This window comes from Brassica napus, chromosome A2 (genome assembly GCF_020379485.1).
Source record: "Brassica napus cultivar Da-Ae chromosome A2, Da-Ae, whole genome shotgun sequence".
Taxonomy (NCBI): domain Eukaryota; kingdom Viridiplantae; phylum Streptophyta; class Magnoliopsida; order Brassicales; family Brassicaceae; genus Brassica; species Brassica napus.
Genome location: NC_063435.1, coordinates 15,479,754 through 15,502,461, shown reverse-complemented (window position 1 = coordinate 15,502,461; position 22,708 = coordinate 15,479,754). Strand labels below are relative to the sequence as shown.

Below are 22,708 nucleotides of genomic sequence, written 5' to 3'. Positions count from 1 at the left end.
ATACGTATACCACAAACTGAGATATTAAGGATGAGTTAATTAGCTATATAGTACTATTTATCAGCTTGCATTTCTAATTAACATACATGTATTCAAGTAGTTTAAAAATTCCATTGTTGATAGAATTAATTAACTCAAGTTGAGTACTCAATGTATCTCTCATACGGTAATTTGCATGCACAATGTAGTATAGTCGCATTATCTCATCCACTAGTTGGAAAGTAATTTTACATGCATGTGGACAACTAACGGTGTTTTATATGCATATTGAGGAATAAACTAATTTAAGTAGTATCTCTTTTCTTTCAGCATGCAAATAGTACTTTTCATTAGATGATTAAATGGCGTCGATTTTCCAGTTAATAATAGCTTAATCGTGTGGTTTACAGGTGTACAGTCCATGGTCAACACTACAGAATGGTGAGATTATAAGAAAATAATATGAATTAAATTAGTGTCTAAAAATCTTGTAAACACGATAAAAATAGTTTAGTAAGAGCATTTTCATTTTGGAAGTTTCTTAAAGCATCTCCATTCATAAGATACCTCAGAACATTTCATTAATCTGTAATTAATACTTTAATACGTTTAAATTACATCACTAAAAACTACATCACTGATTTTTTTTTTGTTATTAAAGACATCTGGACCAGTCATGTCATGTGTGTTAAGAGTATATGTAAAATTCTCAAATAAAAGATCATATAATTGTTTTTCTCTTTTATATTATTTCATTATTTTACCGGTAGCATATCTTGTGGGTAACTAGCAATTCTATATCATAATAGTGAAAGAGAAAAAGGTTGGATGGATATATGAAAAAAATGAAAATTTCATCCGGAAAACTTCTCCCCTATTTATAATATCAATCTAATTTTATATGATTTGCTATTTTTCACTATCTTTGTAATATTATTTGAAAAGTCAGTTTTCCAACATATCGCGATAACCTTAATTTTTAGAATGATTAATTACAATGATATCATTAATGAACTAAAAATAGAATTAATGTCATTATTATATTTTTCTTTCTTTTTTTTCTTTTTTGATATTTTTGCCTTTTTATTTATATTAGTTTCCAAACTACATATATAAAAAGGCAATAGTTATAAATTTTAAAACGTGGTTAGTATATATAAATTGATTTAATAAAACATAAATTTCATAAAAAATAAGATCCATATTAAAAGAATTCCTTGTACAACATAATCTCAAACAATACAATAGATATTTTTGAGATAAATTTTTTTAACTAAAATTAAATATCACTTTCTTTTTTTTATTAGTTTTCAAATAACATATATAAAAAAGGAAATACATATAAAAATTAAAACCGGGTCATATGATTATAAATTGATTTCATTAGAAAAGGAAGTTTCATTTGCCCAAAAATGGAAATTTCATTAAAAAAAGATTCATGTTGAAAATATATATATAATTTCTATAGTTTATTTATTAATTATAAAATAATTTAAATATACATAGGATATTGATTAATTACTATAGTTTATTCATTACTAAACATGTGGCAAAATGAGTTCTAGTGAATATCTAACATGATCTTTTGTTTCTCTTTCCTAATTTTTTTTTATTAATAAGATATCTAAAGAGTTTTTACGAATAGAGTTGTTCTTAACAATTGGAATTTTTTTTACCGGAAGCTTAAAGAAAAAAAATGCATATAAAACGGTAATTAACAAGTAATGCTAAGAAAAAAAATTAGTTAATGATATTTTACAGTTAAACAGTCGAATATGTATAATAAACTAATAATTCAATATTCTTGTACAATGTTTTTTTTTTTTTAATGAATGAATATTAAATTTATTCACCAAAAAAAGCATTTTTACAACTAGTGCATACTGTTTACTGAAAGACTTTAAACTCCAAAAAACAACTTAAACATTTGTAATTCTAGTTAAAAACCAAAATTGCATCATCTCATCCATTCCTTTGACTTCCTTCCTTCTCAGAACACTGATTTTGTTTCTGATCCCTTTGTCTATCATTCTCTGCACCACAGATAGTGGAAGCAACTTATCCCCATGCCTCACTTTATTGAGTTCCCTCCACACTACATAAAGAACTAACTGAAAAGCATAACGTATGCAAAACAACCACTTCTTCTCCTTGTTTCTATCTATTATGAGCTCCATAATCTCAGACCAGACATTAGTATAACAGCTCCCCATAATACCTTTGACCGCCTTTTCCCACATTTGAGCAGAGTAACAACACTCAAAGAACAGATGCTCTCTCGATTCAGTGCCCGAGGTACAAAGCACACAAGTGGTAACAGTACCTTGGCTCCATTTAGCAATCCTATCCAGCGTCGATAATCTATCCCGAGCTGCTAACCATGCCATAAAAGTGTATTTAGGAGTGGCCTGCTTCATCCATATTCCTCGAGACCAGACACAGTAAACTTTACTCACTCTCAACAGCAACCAAGTTTCTTGAGTAGAAAAAAGCCTTGTACAATGTTTTTAAATGTTAAGGAAATGAATATTTTAACATTCGATTTCATAAACAATTCGTCCTCCTATATATGAATTTACAGGATTTTAAAAGTGTTATTTCTTAGTTGATATGTATACACTAGTGTATAGACAACTAAGCTGCTGCTGCCATATTTTTAACTAAAATAACAAGTACTATATAGGCCATCAAGTTGGATAAATATATTTTTCACCTATAAATAATGTTGAACGTATATGTTCTCCCTCTCATCCCAAAACAAAATTCCTTACTATCTCTTCTTCAAACCCGAATAAAAATATATCTCTCTCTCCTACTCCATTGTAATGGCTTCGTCACTTCTAACATACTCCATTATGATCCCCACCACCGGTTCCACGGTGGTTGTCCGGTCAGTGTTACCCATTGAATCTTCACTGCCCTCTCTCCGCCGCCTAACCTATCCGCACAAGAAGCCAACCTTGTTCATCTCATTTTTCTCCTCTAAGTCCCAAAAGGCCGCAACTAGTAGTATTGACCTCCAGCCCGTCATGAAACGGTGGCCAGAGTACATACCTAACAAGATCGCCGACAAGAATTATGTGAGAGTATTTGACACGACGCTCCGTGATGGCGAACAATCTCCCGGTGGAGCTCTTACTCCCCTTCAGAAGGTAGAGATTGCTAGGCAACTCGCTAAACTCCGAGTAGACGTCATGGATGTCGGTTTTCCGGCGTCGTCTGAGGAAGAGTTAGAAGCCGTTAAAAGCATTGCCAAGACCGTCGGTAACGAGGTTAATTGATTATCTCTGTATTTCCTTAACTTCAAATTATAATGATAATAATGTGTTCATACCTACGTAGCATGGATGCCTCGTCATATGTTAGCTTCCTGTTTTGGGATTGGAATTATAATAGGAAACTTCAAGATATTCTTGGAATTTCGGAGTTGATTGGCTGTTGATGTAGTAGCTTTATTTTCTTAGTTATAGAAAATAGATTGTGAATTTTTTTTGCTTTCGTTTTAATTTTTTTTGCGGTGGATATATTTTCAAAACACTACATAAAAGCTGTAGAAATTTTAATTTTAAGAGCTAATATTTTTATCTAACTTTTTGCTGTAGTTTTAGTTTTTATACCTAAAGCATGTTTGCTTTATAAAAATGCTTTAGAAAGAGAAAATGGTGTCCAAAACACCTACAGCTCTTCCCAATCAAATTCTTTGCTTCCACATCGCTTCTCAAAAAAAAAACTACTTGAAAATGTAATGGAAGTTTATCCCTTCATTTTGAAAGCTTATATTTCTGTTTTAAAAGCTTGCGATTCTATTAAAAATAGTTAGATATCATAAATAAATAAGAAGTTCAAAATTAGTTTTATATACATTAGAAAAATAAATATTTTTTCTAAATAATAGTATGCTAAACAGATGAAATAAAATCATTTATGAGATATTTAAACCAATAAAAACTATTTAGTGCAATAACTTTTATCTTTTCATTTACAAAAAAACTTTGAGATATATTAGATATACTGTAGGAATTATATGCCTGGTAATGAAAGTGATTAATTTGTTTAGTTCAATAATATTATACCTAAAATACATATATATATATATATATATATATATATATATATATACTAGGTGTTTTTCCGTGCTCATGCACGGATATAAATATTTCTAACGTAAATATACTATAATAATTTACTGCTATTTATTTTTAATTTTAAATTAATTTATAATTTGTATGTATCATTTATATTAATAATATTATATTACTTTAATTATACATATGATTCTATATATGTTATATCTAATCAGTTTTGTTATTTTTACAATCAATTTAGTTATCATTTAGATAAAAAAAAATTTCTTCTAAATATATTAAAATTCTGTTTAATTTCTTATTTGCATTGTCTTAGATATGTAAACATATTTTATGAAGATTATGTATAACTTAAGATATATTTTGCTAAGAATAAAATAAAAAATAAACTAAAGTGTCTGATTCCAAATTACATAAATTAATATAACAATAATATTCTGAAGTCTCATGCATATATATAAATTTTACAAAAGAACTAAATTGTAACAGTCTCTTAATATTTTATTTTCATTTTAATATGTTTTGAGTTTCCTATGATTTATATTAATCAGATAAATTACTATTCTTATAAAATTATATATATTATCGTATTTAAATTTATGATTTTATATATAAGTTAGATTAGTCGAATCACTCATGTTGTGAGTATATTGAGTTACATATATTTTTTCAGATTCAAAATGTAATATAATTATTTTTATTCTGATTAAGTCAAATCAAGTCAATTTTAGTTATCGTTTAAATGTGCATGTATTTTAATAATATTTATCAAATTATATGTTGATGTTTTAAAATAAAAATAAAAAATAAAAGTGATGATCAATAGGAAGTTACATACATAAGTAGCTGATACATTTTTAGAAGCTCATGAACACATATCAGTATTTACAATAATTAAAATAATTTATAAATTCTAAATAACTTTATGCCTTTGATTTATTGAATGGAAACTGAAATTTATTTTAAATAAACTTAAAAATAAAAATAAAGATTTGCTTTGGTATTTTGATTATGGTCATATTAAGTTTCACAAACATAAAAACATAAAATTTAAAATCAAATTTAATATTAATAAAAAAATAACTTTAATAATGATAAAATATAATATATCTACCTCATTAAACTATTTTGTAACTATTTGATCAAGCGATGTTTATTTTTAAAATTTATTTTTAGTTTTTAATAACTCTTAAAAATAAGCAGCAAACTAAAATGTGATTGTATTTGAAAATAAAATTATATAACTAAAATATAATTTATCGATATTTTTTCTGTAATAGAAAGATATTATAGTCAACTAAATATATGAAAAATAAATAAAACATTTCAATATTACTAATTATAAACTATGTTTAGTAAATTAAACATATATCAGTTTATGTAACTATATTATTTTATGTAATTATCTAAGAAAATGGATTAATATATAAAAATATTTCTATTACTTTGAATTTTTTTGTATTGTTTAAAATATATTTTAAAAGAAATAATATTTATTTTTCTAATATCAAAATTATCTGTGTAAATTGTTTTTAATGAAATCAAATTATATACAAATTTATATTTTTCATCTAAGAAAATATAGATATTAGAAAAGTATTTTATTACTTCAAAAGTATATTTTATGTTATTTAAAAATATGTTTAAATGTAATATTACTATTTTGTGAACTTTTCTTTTTTTATGAAATCATATTATATATACATATATTTTCGTTTTTCAAATTTTTTAACTTTATAAAAAATTTCCTTTTTATTATATGTATATGTTTTTGGAAAATTTTAAAAAGAAAACTAAAAATAGAAAAAATAATAGTACTTTAAACGTAATATTTTTAATTCATTAGGGGTATCAACTATCAGTGTAATCAACCAACGTGAGAGTTAACGTGAGAGCGACACATATAAAACTGACTTCTCAAATAATATTAAAGAGATATATATATATATATATATATATATATATATATATATATATATGTTTGTAACACATATCCATTTTCTAATTTTGTTTAAAAGTCAATTTCACATTTTGTTTTGATTCCACTTTTACCTACCCGGTTCTTATTTGATGCAACATAGATTCAAACTATGTATATACTTTGGTAGGGACGGTACCGAAGGTTTCCCTCCTGTCTACGCAAATCTGTAGGGTTCTAAGTTTTATTTGCTATTTCTGAAATAAAAATACTCATAGATGCAGAACTACTGAGCAGGTGATTAACCCACATCCACTTGTAGAGCCGGTCTTAAAATTATATGGATTAAAAAACTAAAGAAAGTATAAACCTACTAGTTAATCTATTCTTGAACTTTTTATAGAATAAATCAAAGAGTTCGAACTCTTCAACTCTTTGAAAAGTAGACTGACTCATGCAAATGAGAACAAACTAAAGAAATGAATTACTTACAAACAATTTTCTAAAAATTGCTAGGTGGTAACTAGACGCTTTATAGAGAACTAGCGACTAGGCGGATTATTCGTGGCCTAGGCGAAGCCTAGACGTTAGCAAATTATTGATTTATTTTATATTATATATATATATGACATATTTTAGTTTTTAAGTTTAATTATAAAATTATTGTGATAAATTATCAAAATTAGATATATAAAACAGAAGAAAGTAGACAAATTTGTAGATTTGTAATAATATTCTTGCTTAATTTAATATATATATAGACAATTTTAGATCGATTTTAATCAATTTTAACCGATTTAGAACCGTTTAAACCAATTTGAATCATATAAATCGTTATAAATCAGATTTTATGAAAATCGTTTCGGATAAGACCGAGTTGTTGCCTAGGCGGGGGCCTAGGCCGCCTAACCGATTTTTAGAACCTTGCTTACAAAACAATGGCGCAAAAGAATTATTTTGAAGACTCATGTTTATTAAGTTTTTATCCAGGGCCGGGTCTAATTTTAAAAAGACTTGTACCATTTCGTTTTGACTTTTATCCACTTAGTCTTTAATATGCATTTGGATTTGTTTTTTTTTTTCGTGTCTCTTCCTTTTAATTTTATCAATAAATTAAAGGAAAATAGTAGAGTCATATAGTTTAAGGGGGTCATTTTCAATTTATGGCGGAACATGGCTTACTGCTATGTTGAGTCGCCCTGTATACAATATATAGTTAACCTTTATGGCTTTATCCTTGATTTGTGACTTCCCATAAATATAAGTGAAGTATTTTTTCCAAAGATTGAAATAAATAATGCCTACATACACAGAGTAAACAAACTATATTGTTATTTTGCTTAGGTGGACGCGGAAACAGGTTACGTCCCGGTAATATGCGTCATCGCACGATGCAAACATGAGGACATCGAGGCCGCTTGGGAGGCGTTAAAGTACGCGAAGAGGCCGAGGATATTCCTATTCATATGCACAAGTGAAATTCACATGAAATATAAGTTGAAGAAGACTAAAGACGAAGTGATCGAGATGGCGAAAAGTAGTATTAGATTCGCTAAAAGAATAGGCTTTAGTGACATCCAATTTGGTTGCGAAGATGGCGGCAGGTCAATATCTAAAAACATTTATAATATATATCAACCTATACTATTATTTGACAAGTGATTTTGCCGATTTATTATGTTTTCCATAATTTTATATATATTTGATTATTTGTCATGTTTTTATTAGTTTTTGGCATGAGTCATTAATTTATTATAATATAACTATTTCAAATTTTGTAATTAGAATTAGAATTATTCTATCTTTGACGATGATTTGTTTTTCATAATCTTAGTTAGTTTTGTTTGTCATTTTTTTATTAGTTTTTGGCTGAGTCATTAATTTAATAATTTAAATAATATAGGTATTTTTAACTTTGTATGGAGTGGTTTTTTTTGTCATGATATATGTTCTCTATGATTTTATGTATTTTTGTTTAACTTTCATGTTTTATTAGTTTTTTGGATTTAGCCATTAATTTATTATTTTAAATAATATAACTATTTCAAATTTTTTAATTAGAATTAGAATTATAATATTCTGACTTTGACCATAAATTGACATATTTCCATGATTATTTGGTTTTTATTCATGTTTTTGTTAGTTTTTGGCTGAGTCATTATTTTATAATTTAAATAATATAGTAATTTGAAACTTACTAATTAAAATTATAACTATAATTATTCTAACTTTGAAGAGTTAGGATCAATTTTTTTATTTTTACATTTTTTTTGGGATTAACCTCGAGTATCCTAGATCTTTGAAAGGGCTCAAACCAATTTTTCCATAATAATTATGATAGATCATCCATATAAATATTTGATATTATTTTATTTTTTATTTAAAAATAATTTTTTCCTTTCCCATGAAAACATATTTATCCGTTGATTTAGTATCTGGATCAGGATCAGGATCCGTGGCTTCTGAATATCAAGATTCTTGATATATGTGCAGATCTTTCTATTTATGACTATCCAGATCTGGATCTGTAAAATAATTAAATAAAAAAAATACTAAAATTCAAAATAATAAATAAATATATAGATATATATAATTTATGTATGTAATATTATAAAAGTTAAAATATAATATTATAAGTCTATTTTTTATGCATAAATATTATATATCACATGTAATTATTAATAAAAAAAAATTTTAAAAAAAATTCTAATAATAACATATATATATAGATATTGTATAAATATTTAAGTTATGTATATAATATTATAAAAGTTCAAACATAATATTATAAGATTAATTTTTTGTATAAATATTATATATCACATGTAATTATTAATAAAATAAAAAATATAATATGTTTTAAAATATGGATTTGGATCAAAATATCTGAATTTAAAAATAAAGATATTCGGATTCGACTTTGACGGATCTGAGATTTACTATCCAGATCCGAGCAATTCGGATATCCTATTTTCGGAGCGAATCGGATCCCAGATAATAAGTCCCGGCCATAAAGAAAAGGTTATACATATTATTATTTTTAGTAAAAATTTCAAATTAATTTTGAAAACACCAAATATACATCAATTAATCTGCAAATTATTTTAATTAGTGTATTTAAAATAATAAGACAAACGGCTGCGTTTTAGACCAAATCCTTTTTGGTCTAAAGGTTAAGAAGACCAATTATTATTATTTTGTTTTAAAATTATATTTATTAATGTATATCTTTAAATCATATTTCTTATTGCATATGCGAAATAGTCAATTTTTATTGTAGTTTATAGTTCAATAGTAGTAAAGATAATCTGTAAATGATATTTATTGTAATATATGTCATATTATAATAATATGTACTCTAATACAGATAACTTTGCTGTATATTTGTATTCATCTTAATATTGCATTATGATAGTTTGCCGACTCTATTATATATTTTTCATCTTACGCTGATGCGTAATAATACACAGAAACTTACCAAACTTCTCAAAAAAGACGGCACTTTTTAGTACCAAACAAATTTTCACATAAATTATTAATTAAAAATATTAAATTAAATAAAAAATAGCTACAAAAAATTAAAATGCTAATTTTAACGACGATAACGCTTCCAACGAAACCTTAAACCCTAAATTTTAAATTCTAAATCCTATACCCTAAATTATAAACCCAAATCCAAACCCCTAAACCCAAACCCTATACTCTAAACCCTAATCCTAGACCCTAAACCAAAACCCTATATCCTAAACCCTAATCCTAGACCCTAAACCCAAATTATATACCTTAAACCCAAAAAATAGACTATAAACCTAAACTCTATACCCTAAACCCAAATCTTAGACCCTAAACCTAAACCGTAAACTTTAACCCAAACCCTATAGCATCTAAGTTTGGGATTTGGGTTTAGCGTTTGGGTTTTATGTCTAGGATTTGGGTTTAGGGTATAGGTTTTGGGTTTAAGATTAACGGTTTGGGTTTAGGATTTACCGTTTGGACTTATGGTTAAAGTTTTAGGTTTAGGGTATATAATTTGGGTTTAAGGTTTACGGTTTGGGTTTAGGTCTAGGACTTGGGTTTAGGGTCTAGGACTTGGGTTTAGGGTATAGAGTTTAGGTTTATAGTCTAGTTTTTAGGTTTAGAATTTATAGTATAGGGTTTAGAATTTAAGATTTAAGGTTTAGGTGGAAGCGTCAGCGTCGTTAAAATTAGCGTATTTATTTTTTGTAGCTATTTTTTATTTAATTTAATATTTTTTAATTAATAATCTATTTGGAAATTTGATTGGTCATAAAGAATGGAGTGAATTTAAAGGTTCACTATAGGAGGTGAACCTAAGATATGTCCCTCAAAAAAATATAACAAAGTTATGGGCTGAAGAGAAAAAAACAACACCTCTTAAAACTACAAAAAAAAAGAAGAAAATTTTAATTTTAATAGGCGTATGTAATTATTACTTTTAGTTTATAAAAAGATGAACGTTTTCTAACAATTGCTAATAGGGATATAATATGAGATAGTTAAGACGGCCAAATTTCAAAGCTTGAAACTTAAGAATACCATATTAAAAATACTTTAAATTGATTATCACACGTGATGAAAATTTTAAATACAAAAGATCTATGTTAAATTTAAATATTGTTAGATACATACATATTAGTCCCCATAAGGTTCGGACACTTACCTAGTTTCAATATTATTTGTTTGGTTCGTTTGGTTTCACGTTGCTGGTATTTCTTTTTTGACATTCAAAATCTTCCTACCAATCTTATATGTTTACATTTGCATTTATATCTTACAAGAAGATTTATATAATTTTAAAATGAAATAGTCACTTTTTAAAACCAAAATTTTACATGCAAAAACAAACGCATAGTTAATCTGAACGTCATCTAGGTCATACATAATCTAGCAAAGTTTTTAGCTGTTGAGTTATGGTGTTTGCATGTATACTAATCATGCCAAATATAAATTTCAAAATACTAGTAATCTTATATGCTTACATTTGCATTTATATTTAGGCCATGTTCGTTTTCGTATCTCAAGTACTAATGTGTGTATGTGTGTGTGAGATTCAGATCAGACAAGGATTTTCTATGCAAGATTATGGGAGACGCAATAAATGAGGGCGTAACGACGGTGACCCTCGCGGACACGGTAGGGAACAACATCCCTCAAGAATTTGGAGAAATGGTGACCTATCTCAAAACAAACACTCCTGGAATTGATGATGTTGTCTTCAGCCTTCATTGTCACAACGACCTTGGTCTTGCTACCGCCAACACAATCTCCGTAATTAACTATTTTGTGTTAGTCTAATTAAGAAAATCTCCGTACTTAATTAACTCTTTAATTTGTGTTAGTTTAATTAAGACATTCGCTGGACAAAATATATATTCTCAAGATGACAAACATATAAAGCCTATATTAGGGTGTGTGTGCGGGAGCAAGACAAGTCGAAGTAACGATCAACGGAATAGGCGAAAGAAGTGGGAATGCTTCGCTTGAAGAGGTACCATACTCACTACCATAATAATCATCATCACCATGAATATTTATTTGGTATGTAGGTTGTACTGGCTTTGAAATGTCGTGGAGCATATGTGATGGATGGTGTTTACACAAGAATAGACACACGCCATATCATGGCTACTAGCAAGATGGTAACTTTTTATATATACACAATATGTATACAAGTAAATACAAATTTCTTTAGACCTTTAATTATAATAGTTCAGTAAAAAATATAAAGTGGTATTGAGCAGGTTCAAGAGTATACTGGCTTGTATGTTCAACCACATAAACCCATAGTAGGTACCAACTGTTTTGTTCATGAGAGCGGCATTCACCAGGTTTCGTATCTTTAACAAAATGACTAATAAAATATACATCTGAGATTGATACCAAGAATATTGTTAAAACATTTTGCAGGATGGAATTTTGAAACATCGGAGTACATATGAAATATTCTCACCAGAAGACATTGGGGCCGAAAAATCTCAAGATTCATGCATTGTTCTTGGAAAGCTTAGGTAACATGTTATTTCTTAGTTTTGCATAAGCAAGATTACATGTTTTTTGTTGAATTTATATTAACAACAATGGAAATATGCATGCAGTGGACGTCATGCTGTGAAAGATCGGCTAAGAAAGGTATCCCTTGTGATTTCTTAGTTTTTGTTCTTAATTGTTGGTTATATAATGATCACATTCATATATATATGAATTTGATCTTTATTATGTTTGTATTTATGTTAATGAACAGAATCGTTACTATGTTTACACTTATGTGTTCTTTTTTCTTTTCTCAGATAGGATATGAAATCAGTGATGAGAAGTTCAACGACATTTTCTCACGATTCAGGGAGTTAACCAAGCAGAAAAAGGTTTCTACATTCTTATGTTATATCTTCTCATGCACACATTTATGATTATTAATAGAGATAAATACGATTTAATTAGTCTATTCACACGTAGTTGATTTAAGTATGTTGATTTCTTTCAGAGGATTACGGACGCTGATCTTATTGCATTAGTGGCGTACGGTGATAAAATCGCATCAGAAAAATTAACTATTAACGGAAATGGCAGCTCTCTATTTGTATAAGATGACATTACTTTGACAAAAAAATGTAATAAGATGACACATCAAATGGGATTTGAGATGCATGTGTTCTTGTAATGAATAGAATAATAATCAGTGTTGTTGGAGAATGTTTTCTTATATGTTGTTTAGTTACTTCCGCATTCTCCTGTATTAAACTGAACTACGGAATTGTATCAAAACAAAGTTGTTTGAGACCTCTCTATTCAGTGGTGGAAAAAGAAAGAACAATGTGCTGACAAAATTATGATTCTAATTTGGCTCCAAATATTTTATATATATATAAATATCGAAACATTTCAATAATACTCTTATTTTTAATTTGAAATCTGTCAAATTTACTTTAAAATTCGCAAAATAACCGAAAATAAACAAATAAGTAAATGAAACTAATCATTATAGGAACTTTAGATTAGATATTTAAATTCTTATACTACTTAAAAGATCTATTAAATGTTTACAACTTAACTATAAACTAAAACTAGATATGGATCCGCACTGTGCGCGGAAATATTTATACTTTATGGTTTAAAATTACAATTTTATGATTTGGTAATATTTTCTAAATATTGATTCGACTCCAGATTAATTTTTTATTTTTGGTTTGGTTCCGGTTTGATTGTAGATTTTGGTTTTCGGTTCAAGAAATATAGTAATATTTTGATTATTTATGAATTTGGGTTTAGTTGAGGTTATGTTATTTTGATTTTTTGTTTGTCAAATTAATTTTTAATTTTTTATATAATATTTATATATATTTGACTCTATATAATATTTTATTAAATATATATAAAATTGATTGGTGTTATAATTTGTGTTGTACATATTCGTCTGTAGTGAATCTTGTTTACTTTTTAATATTTTAATTTGACTTTGATCTTATTTTAATTTATTTTCGTTAAATTTAAAATATACATCAGGCAAGTCTTCAGGATCCTCATGTCGATATACATCATGCATGTCCTCAGAAAAATGACTCCAAAGACAACATGCAATGTGTTGATCACTGAAAATAGATGAAGCAAGATAAAATCATATAATACACGTTTAAGAAGATATCAATAATTCTTAAAAAAAAGTTTCAACTTACTTTGTATCGGTCAATGTAAGTTCCGGCTTCTTTTTTTCTTTCCCAATTACTTGGACAACCTGAAGATCGCCAATATCAGTGGCACGGCCAATATCATCTAAAACCTTAAAACGAAATAGTAATTAATGTAAATCAAAGCTGATAAAAATATTATGAAAACGCTAACGTGTATTTCCAACTAATTTTTTTGAATCAAGGCTTCCATTCATGATTGCTTGTAAAGGAGTCAACGTCAAGAAATCATCATCGATTTTCAGTTCGGAATTGGTGACATTGGAATTTCCTGTGATGGACATCTTGTATTTCTGGTTCGTTGGTCGGTACTTTCCGTTAGCTGGAGTTACTAAGAAATTTTAAATAAACCTCCATTGGCCAACCTGGAGATTCTTCACACGAGGAAAGAAGTTCCTCTTGTAGGTATAATGTAACTTAACACCCTACATTAAAAAATAATCAAAATCGGTTTAGACATTTTACAATAGAACTTTTAGAATAACAAAACCGTGTAACCATTAATACACTTACTGTCTTATCCGGAAGAATGAAATCAAAAGAGTCTCCACCAGAATAAGATGAGTGTTGAGTCCATGAGTGAAGAACTCTGATTTCAACTTTCCAAGTATCTTTAAATGGCTTGACATCGTTCAATGTCGGACTGCGTTCGGAGTAACCATAGCCATGAGTCTTTTACTTTATGATTGTGAGGTGAAGAAAGAGTAGGGCATGGAAGCATATTTATAGTGATTAGATAGTAAGTATATGTATAATGAAGATCTTTAGGCATATTCTGATTTCAGTAGTTTGTTGAATCAGTTACTTAGTTAAGATATGAAATCAGAATGTAGTTGTGATGGTGATTAATAGCAAGCTCGAAATATAAGGAAAGTTGTTTTTCAGCATTAAAATATTTCATTTAAAAATCAGATTAAGGAAAATTAATTAAAAAAAATATTAAGTTGTTTGAAGATATTATTATGGAAGATGCATTAGTGTAGATTTGATCAAATCTATTATTCATATGATTTGAATAATAGATATGTAATCTGAATGTAGTTGGGCAGGTGGTAAACATCGAGGTTGGAATATAAGAAAATTTGTTTGATGATTTAATAATTTACTAGATTTTGACCCGCGCTGATTTTGACCCGCGCTTAAAAAGTGCGGATTTATTTTTGAAATTAAATAAATTCTTCTTATATAACTTCTATATAAGATAATGTATAGGTTTGGGTACATTTACCGGGTGCACTGAACCATATCAAACTAAAAAACCAAAATTAAGCTGAATTTCATAAATAATCGAGCATATCCTATATTTTTGGAACCGAAAAAATAGAAACCGATTAAAATATAAATTATATACCTACAAATATTAATTATATTTAACTTCTAAATAACCAAATATCCTGAAAATACTATTTATAAATAAACTTATGCAAAAAAATAATAATGACTTGAATGTTTTTATTCAAATAATTAATTAAAATTATTTATCCTATATTTTTTCCAAACAACCTAAACTACCCGATTTAAAGAGCAAGATTTATTACATTTGTGAAAATTCAATAAAACGTATCATATGCATTGTTAGAATTTGTAAAGTATATTAACATGTTCTATTTAAACCAGTTTTCTTTTACTAATTACATTTAAATCTCTAACCCGTTTAGACCCATTTGATATTTATTTATGGTAAGATTAATCATTTAGTTCGTATATAAGAATGTAAGATCAAACCTTAATAATTTATTGCATGTAATTAATTAAATTAAAGTTTCATATTTGAATAGTTAACGATAATGCTTTTAGTTTTCAATTCACGTAAATAAAAAAAATTGTTATACATCAGAGGATTCTCCATTACAACCTATATTAAAAATAATTAAACCATTAAAAATTATATTATTAGTGGAACTATATGTGGTAATAATCACGTCATGTGTAAATATGTTTGATTAATCTGTCATATATTCTAGGAAATTTCTTGTTAGAATAGTTATTATATAATAGATTATGGTAGAATATCTTTCTCATATCATAATTGTAAGATCATAATAAATTAGCGTTAAAAAAAGTTATGGGAGAATAATAAATGAGTTCATTTAAATTATCTAAAGCATTTATATAGTTAGAGAAATATAAAGTAAGACCGAAAAAATAGTTAAGTCTAATGAAAGGGTCCAACAACCTTTTTTTAAATGAAAAAATATACATTGTACACTATTTATATATGCTAAAAACATTAAATAGGATTAAAGTATAAAAATACTATTAATTAAAACATCAATATAACTATATTATATAGGACAACACATTATGTTATTTACCCAGTTTAATGTTATTTAATATAAGACAACACATTAATTATGATATTTAATATGAAAAAAGTATATATAATGTGTTAGAGGGTAAATGCTCCATGACATGTAAGGTCAAAAGAGCAACAACATATATAACTCCAGTAATAATTGTATTTACCAACTTAATAAATATAATATATACGAAGATATCTGGAATCATAACAGCATGGATCCCATATTTTGAAAATATACATTATATTTACATAGTTAATTAAATAGTGTAATAAATAAAAATAATTGGTTGTGTTTTGTGTATAATAAAGGTTAAGTAGTAGTGAAAGGGTCCAACAATTTTTTTATAAGTAGATTTTTTTTCAAAATGTTATGGTCAGTCACTTTTGATAATGTATAGAGATGGTATAAGGTATAATCTTTTCAAGTAATTGACACCTCTTATTTTTGATATAAGAGGAGAAGACATGTAATGAAACATAGATGACTGCATTCTAAATTCTCCATTGTTAAAGAAAAGCTTTTAAAACTAAGATGTAAATATGAGACATTGAAGGAGGATTTAAATATGTACCGTGTACTACAACTAAATATAATATTATGTGTATAAGGTATATTATAATCCTAAAATATAATGTCAACAAAGAAAAAGCAAGGATATAGGATGAGGTATAAAATTATCGGGTGCCAAAAGACGTGAGCTTAGTAAACAAACATATTGACATATTGTTAGAGTAATTTATGGTGACTATTGTTACCTGAAATATAGGGCAGGCCATAATATAATAGATTAGTTAAATGAAAGGGTCCGCACAACTTTTATAAGTAGATTTATCAAGACTGCTTCCCTTTTAATAGAATACTAGATTTTGACCCGCGCTTCAAAAGCGCGGGTTTTTTTCCGATTAAGAATATTGTTTGATATGAATTATTATTTTGGTTTTGATGTTTTGAAGTATATTATTAAGTTATAAAGTGTTATTATATCGAAAAAGTAAAAGAATTTTAGTTTAAAATTATATAATTTATCAAATAGTTTATTTTAGATTTTATATGTGTATTCTTATGTTACAACGTCATCGTTGTATTTTGTGTGTATTTTTAAGAGTTATATCTGTTGAGTTGATGAGACAAAAAAATTTAATTGGTAGATTTTGGGCTAATCTAATAGTATATATATTGTAGAATTTTTAATAGTTTTAGCAGTGTTTTTATACCCGAACCAAACCTACAGTCTCAGAAGTAAATCAGGTGATTCATATAAATATGGTCTGAATTTTGTTAAAACCTTATATATAAAAATCTGATAAAAGTCGGTAAAAACGTAAAAACTATCATTAACCCGCTATCCAATATTGGTTGACCCGATAAAATCCCATATAAATTGGATGGTATATTTTCAAAACTCAATTCAAAATTTTGAATCAAGTTTTGAAGCACGGGGTTAATACTTTTTCAAAAGAGAAAAATCTTATTTAACTTAGGTATTCCAAACCTAGTGAAGAGTTTATACCAATCTCAATGTGTTTAGTATATAATATATGATTGAATAACCCGCGGAAACCTGCAAGCTTGAAACTCAAATAATATAAATATTAATTCTGAACCTAATTATATTTGTAAATTTATTTTGTTATTTAAATTGAATTACAGAAGTGGACTTGTATTTGAGCATCTTTTATACTAAACATTATTTGTTGCCCAAAAAAAAAAGACTAATCATTATTTTGGATTTTAGTAATTGTGCTTCATAAGTAAAAATCAAGTCAACTTATTTTTTATAAAAAAAAGAGAGAATATGGAGCAATATTTTCAAAATTATTTGTATTTTTTAATTTTTCATAATGTAGTTTAAGTGGTTGTATCTGAATTATAGTAAAATCTCAATTAAATAAGTTGGCCCGAGGATAATTTTTTAACTAACTTCATATGCATTTTTTCAAATTTATTCAGTACTTATATGTTAATATCATTTTTTATGAACTCAGAATAATATAATATACTACTAAGTTTGATCGGTTCTATAGTAAAACATGATTTTGTGATAATTATTTATCATACTTCATTAACTCATTTTTTAAAAATACATGTATTACTTACCAGACTATTTTAATTCAAATGACATGTATTATTTAATGGTGATATGCACCATACCATTCATTTTATATAGATATGAATTTAAGAATTAAAATAAACATTATATAATATAAATATGGTCACTTACACAATAGATTAGTCTATTGACCCACGAGTTTATATATTATTGCATCAAAAAATGTTGGTTAGTAAATCGTATATGGGATATCAATAAATAAATGGAGAAATTTATAATCAAGGGGTGAGATTTATAGAAGGTAATATAATAGTTACCATAAATATAGGAGTGACACACTTATAATATCTAAAGAAAATCAAAGAAATATATGAAAATATTTTGTTAGGAGAAATTTAAGTAGGACTATGAAATTATTAACTCTTAGAAAATAGTCCAAACAACTTTGTATAAGTAGATTTTTCAAGACTGCTTTCCTTTTAATAGAATAGATATTTTTTAATAAAACAGATTTAAGGAAAAGTAACAAGAAAGTATGTTGTTCTTGGTGGATTTTTTGTTTGCAATACACGTAATTTTGGTGGAAACAAAAGAGTAATCTTATATACCTATATGAATTGTATGATGTGATACGATAAACAAATAAAAACTTATGTAATGTAAAGGTGAATCTAATCTAATATTCATATGATTCAAGCTTAATGCAGGTGCAGTTAGTGTTCTGAAATATGAGGAAACAAAAGAGTAATCTTATATACATGTATGAATTGTATGCTGTGATCTGGTAAACCAAAAAAAAAACTTATGTAATGCAAAAGGTGAACCTAATCTAATATGTATATGACTCGAGCTTAGATGCATGTGCAGTTAGTGTTCTGAAAGATTTGTATGGCCAAAATATGAATGGATTTTGATATGTTGCAAATGAAGTTAGTGATATGGCAAACACGGTTTTGTTTACAAACATGATGTCCATATAGAATAAGTATTGAAGACACATTATAAAAGGAGTAGTGTATTGATTAGTATAAGAGCAATTCAGTTTTGTATGTTCTAGTTCTATTAAGAGAACCAAACGTATTTTTAATATGACATTGGTTATGTTTAATTAACCGACGTCGGTTTTAAGTTTAAGTAGGTAGGTTCTATTTATAAGGTAGTGTGATATATTGTAGTAATATTTATGAAATGGTCCAAAATTTAATAACTTTAGATAGTAGATAAAAGTAAAACCCTAAGCTAATAATAGATTAGATATAGAAAAAAAAACACATGAAAATAGTCATATCCACTCAAAAGTTTCAGATATTTTGAATCCATATAAAACCCATATGCGTATCTGAATACTGTTAAGCTGAACATTAATTATATGAGAAATATCCTAAGATAACATTAAAAAAGTTTTAGTCACAAAAATAGACCACAATGAAGAAAATGATCAAAATGTTTCATTAAAGAGGTAAATACAATTATACTTCTAGGGTTAACTAATTCAAACCTTAGGGTTTAGAGTTAAGGGGTAGAGATTTGGGATTGAGTTTAAAATTCTATAAAATAAAAAATAAATATTTGAAAATAAAAATTTTAAAAATAGTTTCAAAAAGTATTTTCGAATTACAAAAAGAAAATTTGAAGAAAAAAAAATAAAATAAAAAAATTTTGAAAAACAAATTCAGAAAAATAAAAAATTTATAAAAAAACTCGAATTTAAAAACGTATAATCTAAAACTAAAAAAAAAAAAATTTACTTTTTATTTTATTTTTTTTATTATTTTTTTTATCTAGGATATTGGTTTCATTTTATCTATTAAATGAAACATTTTGGTCATTTTTCTCTTTATGGTCTATTTTTGTGATCAAAACTTAAAAATTGTCTAGCCAGAAGAACTGCCCCTAATATATTGAAGTAAATTCTCCAACCGTTTTCCAGGAAACTATTGAGTAAACTGTACAACGAGGGAAAGAAGAAACACGAACTCAGTAGATGAATGGACGATGTAAGTTTTGCAAAGTGGAGAATAAACCCTGAACCAAAAATCCCCTCTTTTTGTCGTAAAACAAAAAAATTATTTCTAAGGAAGAGATGGAATCTTCTATATAGAAGACATTTAGAGTTCTGTCTCTTTGTCAAAAATGTCCCAGCCATCTTCCAGGAGCTCCTTACGTTCGTCTTTTCGCTCCTCAACCAAAGCTTTTGGGCTCTTGTTGCTGCTTGAGGCTTCAGGTGTTTCATAAGATAGCTCAAGAGGCTTCTCAAGCAATAAGCTCTTCATGGATGATCCAGAAGAAGCCAGTTTACAACTCGTCTGGCTTGAGGTGACTGATTGGCTCAACGGCACTCTGTTGTCGAATTTCTCTTTCAAGATTCGGATGTCCTGACAGATCACAGAGATTTCTCCTCTGTTCAAGGAAGAACCAAATTAACAAAGACAAGTTCAAATAAATTAGCAGACAAAATATATATATCAACAGAGATCTATGGGTATGAATATTAATTTATACATGGCAGTTAAAAGTCTCAAGTAGGACTTACTGTAAGGAGTCAACAATCCGACCACGATCCATAAGGAACTCTCGCAGCTGCAGACATGTTGACAAAACATGTTAAGAATTTATGACTTCAAAATCATGCATTGGAAGTGAGTGATGTTACCTTGGAGTTTTCCTCTGCATCCTTTTGTAGAAGCTTAGATTCTTGGACAACTTTCTCCATGATCGCTTCTTGTTCAGCAAGTGCCTTCCGTGCATAACCTTCTTTTTCTTGCTTTTCTTGCTCAGTTGCATTTTTAATCTCCAGAGCTGCCGCTAGTCTCATTTCGAGGACTCCACGCATCTAGAAATCAGAAAGAAACACAACCAGCTAAGTCATACAGTGTGAAAACAGTATAAATCAATAGTGTATAGCATTATGATGTTGAGCAAATCATCTAAAGCATGTGGCATGCTCAGACCTCATCAAGAAGAGACAATGACTTGTCTCGTTCTTCTGATAAGTTGAGCAAGCGGTTTTCACGCTCGTTTACTTCAGTGGTCAAAATTGACTTCTCCCCATAAACTTGTCCAGCATCCTGTTGACAGCAAAAATGTTTAGTTCCCCATTAAAATTCTAACACGTAGTAGCAAATAATCAGTAAAAGGAAGTCACCATGTCATTTCCCTCCTTGGCATGTGCCAGAATCTTCTTAAGATCCTCGACCTTTTGAAGGGTATCAAAGCCTCCTCTAGCAGCATCTTCCTTCACCTTCTCTGCATCCTTCTCTTGAATTTCAACTTCTCTCATCAGATTCATAATAGATTCCATCACAGTGAACAAGGTTCTCTGCAACATTACAAAAAAAAAAAAAAAAAACTACATTAGAGAGAATGTCTTGAAGGAAACACTGATACATAATAACTCCAAAAACAAAATAGTTAGCACACCTTGTTACTTTTGGCATCTTCAATGATCTGTTGAAGGTGATCAATCTTGCATCCCTGGGTAACAATAGAGCTAAAAGCACCATCCAGCTCTGCATCACTGTTTTCAGCAGTCAAGGAAGCCTCTCTTACATCATCTGAACGAGATGGTTTCTGTGTGACTTGACTTGAATCAGCGCTTGTGCTTAGCTCTGCTTGATCACTACCTTCACAAAGGGGGTCTGAGGAAACCACTCTAGACTCATCCGATGGGCTGATAATTGCTTTACTCTGAATATGAAGATCACCATTTGTCAACTCCGTTTGATGGTCAGTATCAGGAGCCAGAGGGGTAGTACGTGAAGAAGAAGAAGAAGAACCATTGGGCATAGCAATATCTACTACAACCATTTCATCAGCATGTTACAAGTGTACAAAAGAGAGAGAGAGAACAAGTAGAAGTACCACCTTTGTTTCCTGGTGGGTGTAGAGAAATATGAGGCAAATAAGGGTAAAACTTAGGAGCAATCTCTGAAATAACCACAGCTGCAGCCTCATCAGCATCTTTAGGGTGCTCAATAGCAACAGCTTTTAAGATCCTTGAATCAATCTAATCAGATTTAGAAAAAGAGAGGCCTAAGTTGGTTTCAGAAAACACACACCGAACTAAAAGAATATGGAACGATGATCAATCATCGCTTGGCGTATAAGGAATTATATACACATCTTTGTTACCATTACAAACAAGACAGGCAACAAACACGATCACGAACTCCACAACATGTCAAAAAGGTGATTAAAAATAAATAAAATAGAGCTTTTTTACCTGTGGAAACAATTCCTTGAGAGATCGATAAACCATTTGGTAACCCATTATGAAAATCAATCTGCAAAAAAATTAAAATAAATAAATGCTACATAATTGGTTCAACAAATACTAAAAATGAGTAAAATTTCTGCGTTTAAAATCAACGCCGAGCACTAAAAGCAAAACCCTAATTTCAATCAAAACAGGGGAGAGAAAGAGAAAGAGAAAGAGAGAGAGAAAGAGAAAGAGAAAGAGATGAGAGTGCAATCAAAAGCAAGCAACCTACTAAATACCACATAGCGATGATCACGTTCCTGGGAGGAATTGAAACAATTACGCAATATTAATTTATTCGGAAAGGAAACAGAAGATCACACGACGGACCTTCTCTAATAGTCCGTTGAGGAGATTTTGACAGAGCAAAGGGACTCGTAATTCGTAAAAGCCGTAATTTAGTTTTACTCTT

The 22,708-nt window shown here is 28.1% G+C and overlaps 2 protein-coding genes across 11 annotated transcripts; one reads left to right on the top strand and one right to left on the bottom strand.

Annotated features, from left to right (window-relative positions):
- Window positions 1-823: 823 nt before the first annotated feature.
- Window positions 824-12,703, top strand: LOC106399752 (methylthioalkylmalate synthase 1, chloroplastic-like). The gene is made up of 10 exons (XM_048756568.1): window positions 824-3,251; window positions 7,327-7,586; window positions 11,058-11,271; window positions 11,411-11,491; window positions 11,550-11,642; window positions 11,745-11,831; window positions 11,911-12,011; window positions 12,099-12,132; window positions 12,291-12,365; window positions 12,485-12,703. Exons 1-10 carry the CDS (start codon window positions 2,805-2,807, stop codon window positions 12,584-12,586), a joined length of 1,494 nt encoding a protein of 497 aa, XP_048612525.1. The 5' UTR covers window positions 824-2,804; the 3' UTR covers window positions 12,587-12,703.
- Window positions 12,704-19,913: 7,210 nt separating this feature from the next.
- Window positions 19,914-22,708, bottom strand: LOC106381606 (ELKS/Rab6-interacting/CAST family member 1-like). 10 transcript variants are annotated; one of them, XM_013821524.3, is made up of 9 exons: window positions 22,627-22,708; window positions 22,261-22,321; window positions 21,903-22,044; window positions 21,459-21,835; window positions 21,184-21,357; window positions 20,990-21,106; window positions 20,692-20,871; window positions 20,572-20,618; window positions 19,914-20,438 (listed from the first exon to the last, which is right to left on the bottom strand). In XM_013821524.3, exons 2-9 carry the CDS (start codon window positions 22,306-22,308, stop codon window positions 20,147-20,149), a joined length of 1,377 nt encoding a protein of 458 aa, XP_013676978.2. In that variant the 5' UTR covers window positions 22,309-22,321; window positions 22,627-22,708; the 3' UTR covers window positions 19,914-20,146. The 10 variants fall into 10 exon arrangements, with proteins under 10 accessions (XP_013676978.2, XP_048612521.1, XP_048612513.1 ...); XM_048756564.1 differs by having other exon boundaries at window positions 21,459-21,832; window positions 22,627-22,707; XM_048756556.1 differs by having other exon boundaries at window positions 21,459-21,832; window positions 22,529-22,658.

What these genes read in the sequence shown, in the direction of transcription:
- LOC106399752 (XM_048756568.1), top strand. Translation starts at nt 2,805, where the DNA reads ATGGCTTCGTCACTTCTAACATACTCCATTATGATCCCCACCACCGGT. An exon ending in ATGAGAGCGGCATTCACCAG is followed by an intron (nt 11,832 to 11,910) that starts GTTTCGTATCTT and finishes AACATTTTGCAG; the next exon opens with GATGGAATTTTGAAACATCG. An exon ending in TGAAAGATCGGCTAAGAAAG is followed by an intron (nt 12,133 to 12,290) that starts GTATCCCTTGTG and finishes TTCTTTTCTCAG; the next exon opens with ATAGGATATGAAATCAGTGA.
- LOC106381606 (XM_013821524.3), bottom strand. Translation starts at nt 22,308, where the DNA reads ATGGGTTACCAAATGGTTTATCGATCTCTCAAGGAATTGTTTCCACAG. An exon ending in CCAAGGAGGGAAATGACATG is followed by an intron (nt 21,107 to 21,183) that starts GTGACTTCCTTT and finishes TGCTGTCAACAG; the next exon opens with GATGCTGGACAAGTTTATGG. An exon ending in CGGATTGTTGACTCCTTACA is followed by an intron (nt 20,439 to 20,571) that starts GTAAGTCCTACT and finishes TTCCTTGAACAG; the next exon opens with AGGAGAAATCTCTGTGATCT.